Source organism: Rhinolophus hipposideros, assembly GCF_964194185.1.
Source record: "Rhinolophus hipposideros genome assembly, chromosome: 16".
NCBI classification, from domain to species: Eukaryota; Metazoa; Chordata; class Mammalia; order Chiroptera; family Rhinolophidae; genus Rhinolophus; species Rhinolophus hipposideros.
The window spans coordinates 31,863,219-31,883,724 of record NC_138062.1 but is presented as its reverse complement, the minus strand read 5'-3'; the positions used below and the strand labels follow the sequence as shown (position 1 = coordinate 31,883,724).

The window sequence follows — 20,506 nt, the reverse complement described above, 5'->3', positions numbered from 1 at the left end:
TCCTCACCAACCCCATGCCATCCACCCTGCCCTCTGCGTTGCCACACCTTTGCCTACTCCCGGATGGCCCTCTTCCCCTTCCTGCTGTTAAAATCGACCCATCCTTCAAGGCCAAGGTCAAACCACCCCTCACTTAGACAGACTTGCCTAGAAAGCCCCTTGCTCTGCTTCCTGCAGCCTGCTACACTTGTACCCACCCTCTGCCCCAATGGACACAGTCGAATTCAGGTTGAGGTTTGTGTCATACTGTGTGCCAGCCCCAGACTCCTCTTTCCTTGTCTCTGAAGGTCCTGACACAGAGGAGCTGCCAAACATCTGTGTCTCACAGTTGTGTGTCCAAATCATGGTAGCTTGACCAGATGTGTCACGCAGACAGCCCATAGCCTTGGGTGGGGCCCTGAGGACAACAGGCAGCTCCCTCGGCCACGTGCTCCAAGTCCAAGCTCCCGTGCTGCACGTTGGCACCTACTTCGCCCTGGACAGTCCTGTCCCCTCGCCCAGTGGCATACCTGGGACATGGAGCTGCTGTGCCCATAGTGGGACACCAGCCCGGGCTCTGTCTTGATAGGGCGCATCTCTTCACCACTGCTCGTGGCCACAGTGCTGGAGGTGCTGGAAGCGCTGCTGGTGGGAGGAAGGCTCTCACTGCCGACAGGACCTGGAACGAGGCAGAGTCAGGACACCAAGAGCAGGAGAGGATCAGACAGAGGGCGGTCCTCTGACACACCCAGGTCTGTGCTCATGGCTTATGTACATTTGCTGGGGACAGAGGAGGGGTCTTTCATTGGTGTAGGACGACAGTTCCCAAAATGAGCTTTCAAAGGGAACTTTTTCAAATGTTTCAAAGGGATGAGCTTACCACCCCTTATCCTAAATCCTTGAAGCCACATGTGTTTCAGGATTCCAACTTTTTGGATTTCAAAAAGGGGAAATACTTTACATTATAAAACAATACCTCCAGTGAGGTCTGGGACATATTTAAGTCCATTAATAGTTTGCTATTTTGTTCTTTAGATTCCATATATAAGTGAAATCATATGGTATTTGTCTTTTTCTGTCTGACTTATTTCACTTATTATAATACCCTCTAAGTCCACCCATGTTGTTGCAGATGACCAGATTTCCTTCTTTTTCATGGCTGAGTAATATTCCATTGTTCACATGTACTACCTCTTCTTTATCCAGTTGTCTACTGATGGGCACTTAAGTTGCTTCCATTCCTTGCCTATTGTGAATAGCGCTGCAATGAACATAGGGGTGCATATATCTTTTCAAATTAGTGTTTTCGTGGATAGTAGATTTATCGGGGGGATCACTCCATAAATTATATAAATGTCTAACCACGATGCTGTACACTTGAAACAAATATAAAGTAATATTGAATGTCAACTGTAATTAAAAAATACATACACACAGACATACATACATACATACATAGTTCTATAGCAAAACGTGAACATTTACACGTGGGGTAAATAAAGACTATAAAGAGCCCGTGTTTGTTCAGGTATTAGGTACTGCTGCCAAATCTAGCTCCCTGGATTTTGATTTTCGGATAGGGGTTTGTATACCTGAACCAAATGCCTGCTCTCCCTGTGACTGTGACAGATAGGAGATGAGGTCACCCAGGGGGATGTGTGTACTTATAAACCACGTGGCAGCAGAAAGGCGGAAGACAACCAGTGTAAAACACTAAAAGGTCTAGTAAGACATGGGTGCCAGAGGGGGTAGCCATTGTTCAATCTGGGAAAGGACAACTTTGGTCATGATCTTGATAGTGGAAAGGAAAAATTTATCTGACTCTGTCACCCCTTAGATTAGAAGATAAACTTTCCATCAGATTAGCCAATTTACTTTCTCTGCGACTGCAGCATTTCACAGTGAAACCTTTAATTTGGTAGCAGTACTGAGCAGGAAGTGCTCTTGAGAGGGAACATACGTAGTCCTCAGGCTCACTCTAGAAATTGAAAACGCAGAGTGATATATAAAACACATATGGACCCCGAAGTGTAAAAATTTCGCTTTTCATTCTGGACCTACCCATTCACAGCTGTATGACTGGTTAAGTCACTGCCCTCTGTGAGCCTCAGTTTGCTCATCAGTAAAATTAGGTTAATTATCCCCCTAAGACCCCAGGGGTCCTATGGGGGGCTTTAAGGATCAATGAGAGAATATTTGTGAAGGAGCTTTCTAAAGTACAAAGTACTACAGGATGTTAATTATGCATTGGCTTACAAATCAATCTGTTGTGAACATGACAAATGGGACCCTGTCTTCCTAGACTCCAGTTCCCCCAAAGAGAATTGAAAGGAGTGGAGTTCTTGAGTGGCTGCAGCACCAAAGATGAAGGGACCAAGTCATGTTCCTTTTCCCTTCAGGCCCTTGACCCACCCAGCTGCCCACTAGAGTCTGTGCAACTGGCATTGATCAGGCCATAACTTGACCTGAACCCACTCCAAAAGCTCCAAATAGGTCCCATGATGATGTTACTTTTTTACTGGGTTATTCATTTCATCCTGAAAAGCTGAGATGGACACTGCTATCATTCCACGCCAGCAATCTGGGCCGGCCCACCTAAGAATACCCCATTCTCACCCTCCCTGAGGGCTCCAGACATATCATTACACACAGCTCTTTTCCTCACCTGCTGCTGCCTTAGATTTATTAAGGTTCTTGGGCTTCCGTTTTCTGGTTTGAATCCCCTCTTTCCGCATCGCAAGAGGCCTGGGAACCTAAGAAATTACAAGCCATTATATATGGTTTTCTACTTGTACAAAACAAGTATTTAAACACAGCTACAGTATTTAAATTTTCTCTCTCTCTCTATGGTAAGGCAACATCTAAGCATCTAAGCAATTCCTCTATAAATCTTGGGGCTGAGACTAAGTGATTCAGCCCCTGGAACTATTTCTGAGAAAGAAATCAATTCTATTTTAAAAAAAAATGAGTTGAGCATATATTACATGCCGGGTATTATATTAGACCTTGGAGAAACAAAGACTGAAAGACACAGATACTTCCCTCGAGAGGTTCATGGTTTAGTGGGAATGACAGACAAGTAGAAAATAACCAGACTCAGAGGTGATGTGGGAGGACAAAGAAGAAACACTAAACTCTGGCCTGGGTTGGGGAGGAGGGGCAGTGGCACATGAGCACATCAAGGAAGGCTTCGCTGAGGAGGTGATGTCTGAGTTGTAGGAGGTTGTGGAGTAGACAGGGACAGGCATTTCAGGCAGCAGAAACAGTATATACCAAAACATTTAATTTATCAGCCACATCAGGACACTATAAAAGTGAAAAGGGGGTGCTATTAATAATTATGCCAAGAAAATAGGCATGAACTGGGACAGTCCTGGTGAGTCAAAACATAGAGTCACTCTACTTAGAGTAGCTAGCTCTTCACTACATTGAATCTGACTGGAGCAAAGGGTGGTGTTGCCATGGGTGGTGGGAAGCAGCAAGAGATTATGCTGTAGAGATTGCCCGTGGCCAGGTACTGAGAGATAAACTGTCCGTGGACAATACTTGTATCCCATCTGATTCCTCATACACAAGCAGTGACTATCAGGTGTTACGCTCTTGAGCCATTCACAGAGACCGAAAGAAGTATCTGGGAAGTAAGCCTGCATCTTTCTAATATTTTTAAATATTGTGCCTTCTCCACATCTGGTTTCTTTTAGGCTTAGCCAACCAAATCTTTTAGCCCCTGGTCTCCCATATGGGACTAATAAATGCCTACCCTGATGATACTGAAAGAAAAACTGTCACTTCAGAGACATCAACATGGAATGGTAAAGAGAGAAGTGCACTAGTATACATGAACTTGAACTTGCCTTCTAGTCAACTGAGAGTCAGATGAGACAGCATTCCCACTTTGGGGAGAAAGTGTACTCAGGCCTTCTTAAAGCCCATCCTGACTTCAGAAGAATCTTGCCTCTTGTTTAGTCCCTACCCATCTCAATACTTTTTTTAAAAAAGTTGTGGTAAAATACACATAACATAAGATTTACCATCTTAACCATTTTAAAGTGCACAGGTCAGTAGTGTTAAGTACATTCACACTGTTGTGCAACCATCACCTCTATCCATCTCCAGAGCACTTTTCATCTTGCAAATCTAAAACTCTGTACCCATTAAATAACTCCCCATTTCCCCCTCCCCTCAGACTCTGGCAACCAGTATTCTACTTTCTGTCTCTATGAATTTGCCACTCTTGGTCCCTAATATAAGTGGAATCATATAATGTTTGACCTTCTGTCACTGGCTTTCACTTAGCATAACGACTTCAAGGTTCATCCATGTTGTAGCATGTGTCAGAATTTCCTTCCTTCTAAAAGGCTGAATAATACTCGTTTGTATGTATATACCACATTTTGTTTATCCATCCATCCATCAATGGTTTGGTTACTTCTACCTTTTAGCTATTGGGAATAATGCTGCTGTGAACATGCATGTTCGAACTGTTTGAAACCCTGCTTTCAATTATTTTTGGATATACACCCAAGAAGTAGGATTGCTGAGTCATAGGTAATTCTACTTTTAATTTTTCAAAGACACAATTTTTTTAATACCCACACGATAATCCTCTATCAGTTTCTTTTACCATTCTCCTATTAAACAACAATAGTTTCTTTAACCATTTTCCTCCTGGAGGTGTTTTCTACATTTTTCACTATTACAGTGATTCAACAAATATCTGCAGAAAGAAATGTATATTCTTATGAACGTTCTTAACTGTATTTTTAAACTTTTTTCCCTCATTATAACAAGAAAACGTGAAAAGAGGCATGAGATTAACTTAATAACAACCCTTCCCACCCCACTACCACCAATCCTGTCCCCATGAGGCAATTGGAGTAATAGCCTATGTTTCTGACATTTTATTAAATTATCAAACATGTGTGCACATGTACATATCTATTACATGTATGTGTGATTTCATCCATCCATCCAACTGTATCTGTGTGTGTGTGTTTAATGTACCCTCACCCCCACAGTATGGGATTATTCTAGGGATATTACAGTTGACCCTTGAACAACAAGGGTTTGAACTGAGCGAATCCACTTACAAGTGGATTTTTTTTAATATATACACAGTTGGCCTTCTATATCCCCAAGTTCCACATCTGCAGATTAAACCAACCTCAAATGGAAAACAGTATTTTCAATCCGTGGTTGGGAGCCTGCATATGTGGAGAGCCGACTCAAGTTATATACAGAATTTTGACTGTGTAGGATGGCCGGCGCCCCTAACCCCTGAGTTGTTCAAGGGCCTACTGTACTTTGCAATGTGTTTTTTCATTACTCCAGGTCAAGATGTATGGCTGTAACTTATTATTTTTTAACTTCTGTGCAATATTCCACATTAAAGGATGTGCCATAATTTATTCAACCATTCCTTTATGAGGCTTTAAGATTGTTTCTAGTTTTTGCCAGTACAAACACTGCAGCAATAAATAGTTCAAACATGATTGTGTCCTGACTCTTTTATTGTTTTATATGCTAGTTTCCCAAAAGTAGAACTGCTAGATCAAAAGGTATATGTGTTTTTAACCTTAAAAAGTACTACTAGGTTAATTTCCTGAAAGAATACTTGCAGTAATTCACATACAAATCAACAATATAGAGTATGAGAGTATCTATTTTCCCAAATCCATACCAGCAGTACATATTACCACACATTTTCATTTTTGCCAAACATATGGGCAAAACAGGGGATCTCAAGGTTGTTTGAATTTACAGTTCCCTGATTTTTAGTGAGGTCCAGCTTCTCTGCACATGTTCAGTGGCTATCTGAGCTGCTTCTGGGAGTTGTCTGTTCATAACTTCTGCCCATTTTGGGAAATGGGGGGAAGATTTTCATTTTCTTATTATTCTATAGAATCTCTTTTTTTGTCTTTATTTTGCTTGTGTTGTTGTAGTTTAACTTATATTTGAAGTAAAACATGCACGTGCACCATCTAAAAGGTACAAAGGGGGTACAAAATGAAAAAAGTGTCCCTCCAAACCCCTGTTCCTTTTCCTAGAGGCAACCCATGCTACCAGATTCTTATATATCTTTCCAGAGATGTTTTATGTATATATAAACAACTACATATAAATTATATTCCCCCTCTTTATAAAAATAATGCCTCATTATTATTAATATAAACAACATTCTGCATTGACTTTTTTTTAAGCACTATATAATGGAGATTGTTGCAAATTAGAACATAAAGAGCTTTGTAGAAGCTCCCTGTATTCTGGAAATGGTAACCTTTTTTTCCTGATATTTGTGTGTATTGGTTTTTACTTTCCTCAAGTATCTCTTTCCCTACACTAATGTTAAATGCTGTATAATCAAATATATCTAACTCTTATCTTACGGCTTAAGAGTTTTGAAAACTTATCTAAGAAGTTTTCCCACCCCCAAGGTTATATAAATATTCCCCCTACATTCTCTTCTAGTACTTCTATTGTCTCTATTTAAAGATGTTTGATATTTCATATCTTTCACCCAACTTTATTTTTGTTTCTGGTAGGAGATGGAGGTCAAACTTTGCTTTTGTTTTCCAGATTATGTCAATACAATTATTCTTAAGCAAACTATCTTTTATCTATTGAATTGTTACCTTTGTCATATCATATTACGACATAAACTATTTTTGAGTTTCCTCATCTGTAAAATGGGAATTAGGCTTATATAATGTTAAAGACGGAAGTGACCAGTAGTGTTTCTGCTATGGTCTGAATGCTTCTGTCCCCCCCAAATTCCTATGTTGGAAACCTATCTCCCAAGGTGATAGCATCAGTAGGTGGGGCCTTTGGGAGGTGATTAGGTCATGTGGGTGGAGCCCTCAAGAATGGGATTGGTGCCCTTACAAAAGAGGCCCAAGTGAGTGCCCCAGCCCCTCCCACCAGGTGAGGATACAATGAAGTCTGTGACCTGGAAGAGGGTCCTCACTCCACCATGTTGGCACCCTCATCTCAGGCTTCCAGGCTCTAGAACCATGGAAATAAATTTCTGTTGTTTATAAGCCACTGATTGGAATTTTGTTAGAGCTGCCCAAACTGACGAATAGTCTCTAAGGTCCCTTCCAAATCCACGTATCTTTGTTAAGGAAAAAATGAATTATAAGAAGAGAGGCAGACAAGTGAGAACTGAGTGATGGGTATGAAGGATCAAGGATGCTGGTCCAGGGGGTCGTCCCGTGTGGGGTGGGGCTACTTACGCCATGGAGCTTCATGTACAGGCCACAGGCATTGCACACGGGCTCACCCTCTGCGTTGCGGCGCCACAGCGTGGTGGTGGTGGTCTGGCAGTTGGCACAGGAGAGGCCCACTCGGCGGGAGGCGGACTACAAACAACACAGGAGACAAACCCTTCAATTCTCAGTACAAGGCAGGTACTGCTGCTCCCACTGCACAGGGAGCGCTGCGGGGCTGCCCTCCCTACACGGGTGGCAGGGGCAGGCCATGATAGCCCCGTGTGAGAATCTCAGACCAACCACAAGACCAGAACCTCCCTTTGGGGGTGGGGGGGGGGGTGAATGAAAACAAGGACTTCTGCTGTGGGAGAAGAGTGACTCCTAATCGTAACTGTGGCTTTAGTAGCCGTATTAGTCGTTCGATGTCAGGTGAAAAGCCCCGTGAGCACTGGACACTGGAGGCAGAAAAGCTTCTCCCAAAAGTAGAATTAATGTGGGCTTCCGTGCCAGGTACGGGTGGTGGGTGAGGAATGATTGTATCCAAGGGTTAGCAGAGACTGGATGGGCCATGGGACATCGAGAAAGGGAAACATCAGGGTTTATCCCCTCTGTTCTTCCTTCCTTAAGATAGCGAAAACCAGTTCATACTGGTCAAAATCAAATTATAGTGAGAAAAGACCATAGAACCAAGAGCCAAAAACTCAGTTCCAAACTCTTCCACAGCGATAGGGCCCAACACACACTGCTTAATGTCCCGGGGTTTGGGTTGATCAACTGAAAAGACGGTAAGTAACAACATATAAAGGAAGAGTTGACCTTCTTCATGGGATTGATGTGAACACAGGAGACAAACAAGAAAGCATTGGACTGGGAGCCAGGAAGTCTGGACTCTGGTTCATGTGAGACTGCAGGCAAGACCATTAGCATTTCTAAGCCTCATTTTTCACTTCCGCATAATTAAGCTGTTGGACTAGATGGTCTTGTGAAGATTAATACATAGAAATTTCATTTAAATTGGAGTTGGGAGGGCCTGTAGGGGGAGCTCTCAAGACATACCACTCATCATCAATGACCCCCAAACAAGAGGGGACCTACTTTCCATCTTCAACAGAAAGATGTTTTCCTACTCAACTCCTCCAGCAGGTAGAAATAGGCTCCTCTCCTCCCCCTGCAAGACTGTTACAACTCAGCCAATGAAAAGTCACTACACTTGGAACTCCCAGTTTCCTCCAGTGGATTCTATGTATAATAGCCCCTCTGAACTCTCCCTTTCCTCTAGAAAAGAATATTCCTCTCCTTTGTCATTTAGACTTGGCATGGTTTACCATTAGACCACATGTCCCGAATTGAAATTCTTTGTTGTTTCAGAATAAACCCATTTTGCTGGAGAAATATCTGGCTACTTATTTAAGGTCACCAGTCTGAAACATCCTTGTAGCTCATGCTAACTCTAAAGTGTGAGAAAGTACTATGCTGCCCCCACACACCCAGCCCCTCAAACTGCACCTTCTTTTAAAGGTAACTTAAAGTCCAAAATTCAAAACCAGGGAATCTCCACCAAGGTGGGAGCCCTAAAGCCAGATCTTGAGAGGAGACAAGTGAGCCCTGCCTCCCCCTGCCAAGGCTGCTGGACTTGAGAGGTCCGAGCACTTGCTTACCAGCCGGCGCTGGGGTTTGATGAGGGGTCGATTGATGCCATTCATCTTGTGGTAGAGGCCGCAGGCGTTGCACAGGTAATGCCCCGTCCCATCCCGCCTCCAGAGTGGGGTGGACATGGCTCCACAGTTGACACACTCTCGGCCTTCTGAGAAGTCATCAAACATATCTACTGGGTGGGAAATAATACAGAGGATTCATTCCTTTTTATTTTTATTCCTGTTAATCTTATATTGGAGAATCTAAAGATCAAAGAAATAATGTCTTTTCCTTGCAAGGAGTGAAGGGTGGATCACCTTGGAGACCGTGCTCTTTCTCACTCTGACCTCAACCTCTGGGGATCAGCTCAGAGCACTGTTTTGGAAAGTGGACATTTTTACTCCCAGGCATCCCGGAGTAAAAAGGCTCTCCCTGGTCATAAGGAAAAAAAGGGAGTTTGGCAGTGACGATCAGTAGCCTGATTTTTATCCCTTCTCTCTCCTTCAGAGGCTATAGCCTCTGAGGTTCTCACCCAACACTGAGTTCCACTTAGACCTTCTTTCTGGTTTTTTTTTTTTTTTTTGGTGTTTTTTATTTTTGCCCCCTTTCAAAATTGAGACTCTCTGACTCCATGTACACTGCTTCTTATTTTGAAAAATGTTTATATCCTCTCCAAATTTTCTGTCCTTCGATACAGCTACCCTGGTGTCCAGATTGTTCTTGTCATACTACATGAGGCACAAGTAGATTCTTCTCTAGTAAATGGGGGAGGCATTTCAAGGGGGAAGTTTTTAAGAGCTTTTCCTTCATCAGGACCCAGCCCTGGGTTTTTAAGATCACACATTCTGCTAGTTATTTGACCCAGCTACCTGCTCTAAGGGAACATAGGCTAAAGAAGAGGATGGTGGGGGCCCCTCCCCTCAACTTTCGGTACACAAACAGTCATTTGCACCTGCAAACAAGTAGCTGTGTGTCCACACACCGAGTCAACAATGTGCAGGTGTGAGTGGCTATTTGCTCAGGCTAGGAGCTGAGCACACACCGGTCACAAGAGAGGCTATTTTTGCACCTGGGTCACACTGAGAACCCTCCAGCAAGGTCACCCGCTTGCACAGTGGCACATGAAGTGGCTACTCCCATGCACAGCTTGCTGCCCCAAGCCTGGAGGAGGCGTGGGACGAGCAACAACCTGCACCCCACCCTCAACATGATCACGGCCCCGTCCACCTCCAGGCGGCATGTGCTGCCCTTGCTCAGAGCGGTCAGCCCTGCTCCCTCGGCCCAGGCCTTCCCACAAGCGAACTGGAAAGGCCAGGGTATAGTTCACAGAAGGACCTGAGTCCAACGAAGGGTGCGTGCAGTGTCATCATTTTGTTGGGTGTTTGTAGACAACACTAGATGGCACTACAGTCTCAAAATTGAACCAAGACACTGCATTCTAGTCTAAATCACACTTGAGGACAGGGGACATTTTTAGATCATCTGTCCAGTCCAAACTTAGCACAACCCTCTTCCTCCATGTTTTTATTACTATGGAAACATTTAAATATTCAAAAGTGGACAGAATAGAAAAATGAACTCTTCTTTAATCATCAGCAGCCAACAATTTGTGTCCGGTCTTGTCTTATGCATACCTACGTCCACCCCCTTTCCCCTGTCCTGTATAACTGAAGAAAATCCCAGACATTCTATCACTTCATTCACAAATATTTCAGTATATAGTTCTTACAGATAAAGATTCACACTCTTCTTTTATTTTTTTTTTATTTATTTTTTTTTTGAGAGCCCGCTGGCCCATGTGGGAATCGAACCGGCAGCCTTCGGAGTTAGGAGCATGGAGCTCCAACCGCCTGAGCCACCGGGCCGGCCCCACACTCTTCTTTTAAAGATAAGCAAACCAGCTTCTTTCTTGTTTTCTGGTTTATCTATAAATGGTTCCAAAGATGAAAAAATAAACTCAATCTTTTTTGGAGGGGAGGTTCCTTTTTCTCTTCACACTTATTATCTCATATGCAGGGACAGAATCTCATTGAAGGAGACACACTAGCAATCTTAGGTCTCTGCTGGTGACCGGCCTTACCCTGCCTTGAGAACCCAACACAAAGATTTGCCTTAGAAACTCCACACTTGCCACACAGAGTGGGTTACAAAGTCAAGTAACTATTTTAGTGGTCAAAGGAAGAAAGACACTGGAGGCTGGCAAATACGTAAGTATTTGTCAATAGTAAATATTTACTGAGCATCTGGTATTTAAACACTCTGATAAATGTCACAGGAGCCAAGAGGGAGTCTTACTCTCAGAATGCTAATGACCTAGTTGGGCAAATTGGGCCAGAATATCAATCATGAGTAACAATGTTACTCAATTCATTTTCAGAAGACAGGTTAATGAAGTTGGAGACTTGGAGGGCAGAGACTTCTTGTCTAGGGTAGGAAGTGCAGAAGTCTGATCCGGATTGAAGGTCAGGTATTACAACAGCAGCCAAAGGAAGGAACTGGATGGGAGATCAAGGCCATCCTAAAGGCACCCCGTCAGATACCACCTCTCCCCACAACCCACTACACCTCCAAATCTGCACACGTGTCCATATTTTCTACCAGAAAATCTTGCCATCCAACCTACTCAATGAACCATTACATAATTTTAAACAATTATTACAAAGACGATGTAATAGCGGAAAATGCTGACCCCACGTTAAAGAAAAAAATGCAGCACACAAAATGCCATATACACTGTGATGGTAGGTAAGACCACCAAGAGGGAATTTTGTTAGGCTAGTTAGGTTGTGTGGACTTTACCACACACACACACACACACACACACACACACACACACATTTTTGATCACCTCAAGCAACTCCCAGTCCAGCATGGAGGAAGACATTATTTTACTTTCTTACATTTGATAAATATTTTCCCTCCCTTGGACTGAAGAAAGGAGAAAAAGAAGTTCAAACCCTGCTGCTTAGCACCCACTCTGGGGGAAGTAGGAGGCCACAGAGCCCTAAACCAGCACTAACATCTGGCAGCGTCAGCCTTGGTAACAACCACCTCTTATTCCTTGTTAGAAATGCACAGGGTGCAACTTCCTGAGGGCAACTGGGCAGCAGCCTGAAGCCAGCTGCTAAGCTTTATTTCTAATTTGGAAGGGCACAGCTATGGCCTTGAATTATGAAAGCCCCACCCATATGGTGCTGGGCATCACGGGAATTGGACCAACCACTTAGTAGAAGACAGTGGGAAGCCAGGTCTCTAGGAAGTGGGTCAGCGTTACCCCACCTTCAGAGGAAAGACTCTGTAATAATAGTTGTAAAGCACTTTGCAAATAAGAGGAAAAACTCACAACAATGGCTGTAAAGTGCTTTGCAAACACCAAATGAGATAACCATGATGGATTATTCTTAGGGTTGGAGGGGTTGAAAGGGAGTGGGGAAGACCAGCGACAAACCTTGCTGCTGGGTTATGGGGGGCAGGAGGCGATAGATAAAAGAGCTTGGAGATTTGGGAATCTGACCTTTTCTCAAACCACTGGGGCCATGCTCAGAATTGTAAATTGTCTACCACTCACAGACAGGAACAAGTTTGAGACCTGTGGCTGGGAATGAACAACTGGCACAGCAATTGACAGTACATACTTATGAGGTCACAAAGCTGCTGCTCATAGGAAATATTTGTTAATGCTTCTTTTAGCAATCAAAAGCACAAAAAGAATTGTGCTCTAATCCCAAGAATCTGGGTCTAATTCCTCACTGCCATCCATGCCCCACTAAAAAAACAAAAAAAAAAAAATTGTTTCGAAGAGGGAAACAAACTCAGTCTGCTTTCTTAAGCATCCAATTCAGAATGGATATTCCTAGGAATTAAGGCAGACTACTCCCACTCAAGTGCCTGAAAGAAAAATGTGGGCCTGGAGGTTGAAGGGTCCTACCCCTGACTTCCCCACAGAGAACTGACGCAGTCAAAGGCAAGGAGTCCGACCTCTCTCCCGACCTGCTCCATCCATCTTGGGGAACCACCCACAGGCAGAGGGGTAAGCCAGGCTGGGCTGGGAGAAGGAAAGGCGGGAGAGGAAGAGAGGGGAAAGCAGGAGGAAGAAGGGCGAGGAATCAGAAGTCAGGGTCACGGTTGGCAACACCCGCTGGGCACTGCCCACAGGCTGGATTTGTCTCCTGACTGCTTGAAAGTTCAGGCTGATGGATACTGCCATGCATGTGCCAGCCCTCTGAGTTGGTGCCACAGAGCCTGGGTCTGCTCTGCTGCAGAGGTGCCCCTCAGGCCTTCCCTCTTTGGAGGGACTTCCTCTTGCGGGGGAAAGCTGGGCCTGGGGCCAGAGCCTAGGGTGGAGTGACCCTCCTGTCCTTCACCCGCAGGTGCTGAGTATGTCCGGTCTCAGGCCCTCCACTGGCTCTGAGGGGGCACTGGAGCCCACACATTGGCCATGTGTCTGCTCTACTTACCCCAGTACAAATGCTGGACATACAGATATATTAGACAAAACTGGGGCAAAATCCCTGCCGAGTTTTTTTGGTCTGGAGGGGGATATACAACTCAAAATAAATAATTCTACTAAATACGAAAAATGGCGATGGCCCCTGGGCTGTATCACTAGGCCTCGCCCTGCCGTGCCCAGCCGTCCGTCTTCAGAAGGCCTGGATCACTCTGCAGTCTATTTGGGAAGGCAAGACTCATAAACACCATGGACACTACCCATGCCCAGGGCAACTGCTCAATGCCACAAAATAGAGGCCAGAGGGGATCCAAGGCCCGGCAATGACAGGGGAGGGACCTGTCCAGGGACCTCCCCCGGAGCCGAAGGGGCTTCAGGAACAAAGTCTCTAGCTCCACCCATATGTCCCTTGCTGAACCCCAGCCCCAGTCCCAGTCCCATCCAAAGTTCACCAGAGATTGTGCGTGGATTTCCTGACAGGCCCAGATCTGTCCCCGGGCTGGCGCCTGGGTCTGGGGCACGAGGAGCAAACAAATCTTGAGGTTTTTCTGGCAGCTTCTGAGCCTTTGGTCTTCTGGGCTTTGTCAGGCTTGGCCTGTGACAGGAGGCTGCCGAGGGGAGGGCAGAAACAGCTCGAGCAGCGTCCAGGCTGGTGGGGATTAGAGCACCTATTTTGGAAGCTCCTGTAGCCGCTGAACAGAGCAGTTCCTGCCAGGCTGGGCCAGAGTTGCCCTGCGGAATCTGGGGTCTCCGCGTCTGACTGCAAAAGAACAAAACGCTGGCACTTCATATATAGACTATCCACTACATTCTGACCGTGGTTTCATGAGATACATAACATTTTTGGAATTTTACAAACAAGAGAACTGAGAATAATCAATATGAAATACTTAGCACACTAGGTTTCTTAATAATATGACAGACCTTTAAACTTTTCTCCAGGTGAATATTGTAATTGTACTGAAAATAAATTCTCTCTCTCTCTCTCTTTCTCTCTCTCTCTCTCTCTCTCTTTCACACACACACACACACACACACACACACACACACACACACCACTGGCATTTGTCTAAGAGCCTGGCTTCAGGCTTCAGGTGAGAGTTAAAGAATAGGACTCAGGTTTAAAAAAAAAAAAAGATTCAAAGAAACAAGGATATTCTGAATGGAAAAAAAGCACCAAAAACAAGAAGGGAGAGAGAGAGAGAAAGAGAAAGAAAGAAGGAGTTGAAGAACAAGTGATAGACTGGAAGGAAATATTCCTAGCATGTTGCCAATAGTTAAAACCTCCTAACATGCTAAGAGAAATGAAGAGAAAGATGAGATGAAGGCTCCACTAGGCAACCAGTAGTTCCCTGTCTTTGAAGGATCTTGGCAAGAGTCAAGCCAAGCATCTGTCTTTCTTTTCTGCTGGCCAACTGGGAGATTTACGAGCTCCCAAATACCTACCTCCATTCCTCCCTGGTCTGTGTTCACAGCAGGGGCAGGCTGAGAGGTGGGCCCAGGAGAGCAGGCGATAGAGGAGAGTTAACATGGTTCAGAAAAGTTAGGTCTTGCTCCGTAAATAGCAGAGCTGGGATTTCAACCCGGAATGACTGACCAGTCTGTTAACTGGGGGCCTAGAGTCCCACCTGCTCCTGCCTGCAAGCAGATGACCTGACTTTCCTGTTGGGGACCCAGTCCTTTCCCTCAGCAGCAGACAGTGTCAACACGAACAGTTCAAAACTCAGTACCTGCAAGATAGGTGAATGACTCACCTAAGCTTCTAGAACATGCTGGTCCTTGCCCAGGACCTGGTCCTTGCCCTCGCAGCACCATGCTGCTCTCAGGCTGGGTCATTTCATCCGCAGTGCTCAGCACACAACAGAAACCCCATGAACACTGACCAATCAGACTTCAACAAAATCCAGAGCCCTAAAGCGTGGAATGAGGTATCAGTAATGCCACTAGAATGGTATAAACCTGAGGGCTCTGCCCTCGGCCCACTTGACTGCCTAGCCACTGAAGTGCCATGTGCCTGGACACACATGATAATTGAGCTGAGAGAACTATCTATGCAGAGCCAGCCATTGTCATATACACATAATATGTGTATATATATACGTATATGTAACGGATGGATGGGTGAATATAGAAAAGTGCTCCGCGATGCACTAAAAACCAGCCCACTCTTGCTAATGATAAAACTGCTCTAATAATTTCTTGGATTACCTCAAAAGGACCCTATCTCCCCTCCCCCAAGAAAGAAAGAGAGAAATGTTTATTGTTAAGATGCTCATGGCAAAATACTGGAAACAACCCAAATATCCACTGATAGGGGAATGAGTAAGAAAACTACATTTTGGTAAAAAAAATATGAAAATTTGAGTTGATTTTTAAAATGACAACTACATGGACTATGTTAAGATTTTCTCTTCCTGTAACATGATTTAAATTCATTAAATAAGCAGTTGAATTCATTAAACAAGTATCTCTGTATCTAGGGAAGAGCGCTGGACACAGAAGGAACGGCAGTTTAAAGGCTCTGAACTTGGGAGAAATGGACAGTTAAAAATAATAACACGCAACATGAAAGAAGCCAGTCACAAAAGACCACCAGGTGTCTTTTGTCCAGAAGGGGCAAATCCATAGAGACAGAAATTCGATTTATGGTGATCAGAGGCTGGGAGAGAGGGACATGGGAATGATTGTTAACAGGTATCAGTTTCTTCTTGGAGTGATAAAAAATGTTCTCAAATTGATTGTGAGATGGACACACAACTCTGAATACACTAAAATTCACTGAATTGTACACTTTAATAAAATGATTAAACTCTACAGAATGTAAATTACATAGTCAGAAGGCTGTTACAAAATAACTAACACAAATTAAATTTTAAAAAACATCTCTGCCCATGAGTCAGAGAATTGGAGATGTCTACTTTATTTCTTCAATTTCCTGGGATCTTCTCCTTCTAAAAACTAACACAGTGCCTTCTCTACTTTGGGCCCAGCTGCCTCCCCTCCAGAAAGGAGCCAACCTTTCTGGATTCAAGTACCTGAGATGGCACTCATGATTCTTCCCATCCCACGAAGGAAAGAGAAAGGCCCTCTCCACCGGGTGGGGATGTACACGATGAGCTAATCCAAGCTGCCTGCCAGTCGTGCTGTGAACAAAGTCCAGGGCCGGGCTCCTACTAGTCACTGGAGTGAGTCAACATTCCTTCCTAGGCATCCAGCCAGCCAGCCTCAGCCATCTAAATGTCCTGGAGCAGTGATGTAGGAAAACAAGTAGTCTTGGCATTGGAGAGTGTGACATGGTACAGGCCCAAGGGAAGGAAGTTTGCAATATCTTAGCAAAACTATTAATATAAACTCATGCGCCATATGATCTAGAAATTGCATTTCCGGGAATTTGTCCCACAATGCACTGGCATTTGTGTAAAAAGTTTCATATTCATTGTGGCTTTTTTCCCCCCCAATAGTTGAGGATTGGAAAACTGCTTACATGGTTTATCAATACGGAACTGGTTAACTCCATTAGAATACACTATGTAGCCATAAAGAATGAATATCTTTTTATATACTGACATGGAATTCTTTGTAAACTATGTTGTGAACTATTAGGAGCAAGGTACAAAAGGAAAGGAAGAAGAGTCTATACACAGATTTGTTTGTATAGTCAAGAAATATTTCTAAGAGGATAGACAAGAAACTGATAATATTGATTGCTTCCAGGGAGACATCCTGGTGGTTCAGGGGTGCTTTTTACTGTAAGCTCTTGTGAACCTTTTGAATACTCAACTATGTTCATTTATTTCCTAGTTGCAAGAAATAATATGTTAAACGAAGTAAATAAATTGCACCAACTATCATCCCCACTGTTTCATATAGAATTATTTTTAATTTAGAGCAGGCTCCATTTGGCACAGGTTCCATTTTCTGATTTCTCATAAGAGGATTTTATCTCCCACCATTTTCTAAGTGGGTTCTCAGTTTCACCCACCCACTGTCACCTTTCACAGTACCCTAGTTCCTGTCCCAAGGGACCCCTAGCCCAGCCTCCAAGGCAGGCTCAGGCCCCAGCCCCAGTGGATCTGGCTTGGCTTTTTTTGTTGTTTTTTTTTTTAAGGAGGGCGCAGCTCACAGTGGCCCATATGGAGATTAAACTGGCAACCTAGGTGTTATTAGCACTATGCTCTAACCAACTGGGCTAACTGGCCACCCCCTGGCTTGGCTTTTAATGCTCAGTTATACACATGCTCACTGCCGGTGTAGACCTTGTTCCTTTCATTAAATAGGAAGACTGAAAGGGAGCTGTGGCCAGGCCCTCTATCAGGGCCAGTCAAGGAGACTTAAACCAGGCCAGTCTGGGCCCATTTGACTCTGCGCCCCCTCTCCAGCTGGTTACAAGCTGGCAGGATGGAAAGGAAATTCTGAACAAATTGCCAGACCAGCTCCCTCAGGGACCAAGACAATGGGTCTGGAGGGAAAAGGCCTTTCCTTCCAGTCCAGCAGCCATCAAGAGAAAACAACTTCCCTTTCACCTCCTGGAATGGCAGCAGCCAGCCAGCCAGCAGGGGAGATTTATGGAGATATAATGTGACCTCTTTATTGCCCTGAATGCTAAGGAGGCATTTCAGGGGAGATTTACGCCTTTCAGAAGGGGAGGGGAGCAAGGGTGTAGAAACATACGCAAGAGACTGTTTTCCTCTCTGGGGGTTTTTGGGGATTACTTAATCAAACCAAGGTTAAGCCCCATCGCCAGCACTTTACATCTTCTTCTCCTGCTAATCCACCCAGTTACCCTGAAATATTTTTGCACAAAATGTGGTCTAAGGAGAGTTGGGAGGGCTCTGCTTAGCTCCCCATTCAGTTAACACAAAACCGAACAAAAACGTAAGGACGAAGCCCACACGCAGCAGGGCCAGGAGACTGTGGCCCTCCTGGCAGTGGACCTGCGCAGTACACGTTTTCCCTGCCAACGCCTAGGATCTTCCTTGTAAAACGGGGCTGTTAGACCCGGTGATCCAGATCCTTCCTCCTCTGAAAATGACCCACAGTAATATCAGACCAAATGTATAAATTACTTGTTTCTGTAAGCTACCGAATCCTTTCTTCACAGAAAATCTTATTTGAGGGAGCCCGACATAACAAGACAGAGAAGTGCAGCTGATTGGGCGAAAGGATGTCCCAGACTCTGTTCAAACCCACCTGACAAGGACCAGCACCCAAGTGGGCGTCTTGAGTAAGGTCCTCCAACCGCTAGAGGGCGCGGAAGCATGGCTGCAGGGGTGTTACTCAGGACTCTCTACCAATGATGTGAATGGGGTCCTTCCACTGCTTCAATATCACAAACGACATTTATCAGACTTAAAGGCTGAGGCTAATAGGAACCAATTCCAGAAGAATCAGAGGTGGAAATGTTCACTAACAGTAATTTTACCTCTCTTGCTCTGGTCTCCACAAAACAAAACTGAAGCATTTGGAAACATGATTTTGGAACCCTCCAACTTGGCACTACATTCTGCCTCGTTTACATATTTTTTACATATTTTTTAATTTTCCCTTAATTTATGTTTAAATTGTATAATTCATAATTGTTATAAATATGCAAACAGTACAGAAGGATGTCACATAAAAAATAAATCTCCATCATTACCATTATCTCATGCCCTGGAGGTAACAGTGGCTAACAATTTTTCTATTTTTTCCAGACATCTTATTAACTATAATTTTTATTTTAGAAATTTAGAAATTAGAGAAAAGCACCAAGAATAATATAGCAATCTTTTTTATTGTCACCATCTCTGATCCAAACACTATTTTGAATTTAGTGTATATCCTTCCAATTCATTTTTATACTTTTATACACATATATGTAGACCTCTGAACATCATAAGTATGATGTTGTGCTTTTTAAATTTACATTATGCCTTCACACTGCACATCATTTACAAATTTACTTTTAAAATATGAAATAATTCTGTAATTTCTTCTCTTTTCCGCAGTGGAAATAACTTCTATCTTGAAGGTAATGCTTGATTCATATAAATGTTTTTACTCTTGCAATATGTGCAAGTTTTTTCAAAAAAATGCATAATACTTTTGCATGTTTTAAACTTCGTAGAAATATTATGCTATATGTATTCCTCTGCAAGTTTTTTTTTTGCCTATTATTTTTCTGAGTTTTAATTATGTTGATATACATGGAGCTACTTTGAGTTATAGTCTTCTAGTATATTATATTGTTTTCAATTTTTGCTGTAATAAATGCTGTAACAGGCATCTTTGTACATATCTGTTTATACATGAGAAAAGTTTCTCTGAGATATATTAGATATGTTCAAAATTATATCCATAAGGGGAGTTATCACTTTGTGAAGGTGTTAATGTCTAACAATTCCATTGTTTTGTACACCTGAAACTAATAAACAAACATTTATATATTAATAAAACATGTATGTTTGGTTTTGGTGCTGCTTAACAATGTATCAGTCAGCTTTTGCTAGGTTATGCTATAACAAGCAATCCCGACATTTCAGTGGTTTGTTATATTAAAGATTTATTTTCTGCTGTTTATTTTACATGGCAGTTGCAAGTTGGCTTAAGTTCTGCTATATGTGTGTGCTTCACTCCGGAATTCTTGCTGAAGGTGCAACTATCTGAGTCATACCAGCCTCGTGTCAGGGGGCAAAAAGTGATGTCAGGACCACATACTGGCTCTTAAAGCCTGGACTGGGAAGTTGCACAAGTGACTTCTACTCACATGTCATTGATCACAACAAGTCTCATAGGCAAGACGATGCTAACAGAGTGGGAGGTATAATCCTCCCCCAGGAAAAGGCAACTGGGAAGAACAGTGCCTCTGCCCTGAACACAAATGGCACCAGACCACCCAAACTCTTCACAGCTTAGTTTCCTCGTGGAAGCACATTTATTTGGACATTTTCCCATATCAGTACAGATCTACCTCAGTCTTTTAAGAGGAGTTAGTACTTTTACATTGTAAAGGTACATAACATTTACATTTTATTCCATGATACCTACAATTGTTTAGCTGTATTTTGATATTTGAAAGGATCCAATGATTAAGTCTATTCTCTAAAAATTATCTTGGCTATTCTTGTACAGTAACTCTACCATATAAATGTTATAATCAGCTTGACAAGTTGCATTGTAAGAAATCCTGTTGGGATGTTTGCTGGGACTGCACTAAATTTATGGATTTGTTTGGGGGCGTTTGGAAGAAAGAATACTA

At 43.4% G+C, this 20,506-nt stretch overlaps 1 protein-coding gene across 1 annotated transcript in view; it reads right to left on the bottom strand.

The window, feature by feature from the left end:
• Window positions 1-20,506, bottom strand: part of GATA4 (GATA binding protein 4) — a gene marked incomplete at its 5' end in the record, with an annotated part of 46,404 nt that overhangs the window by 4,593 nt on the left and 21,305 nt on the right. The window contains 4 exons of the mRNA XM_081077660.1: window positions 510-658; window positions 2,645-2,732; window positions 7,212-7,337; window positions 8,846-9,012. Of these exons, the coding sequence (XP_080933786.1) occupies window positions 510-658; window positions 2,645-2,732; window positions 7,212-7,337; window positions 8,846-9,012 (530 nt within the window). The remainder of the gene's footprint in view (window positions 1-509; window positions 659-2,644; window positions 2,733-7,211; window positions 7,338-8,845; window positions 9,013-20,506) is intronic.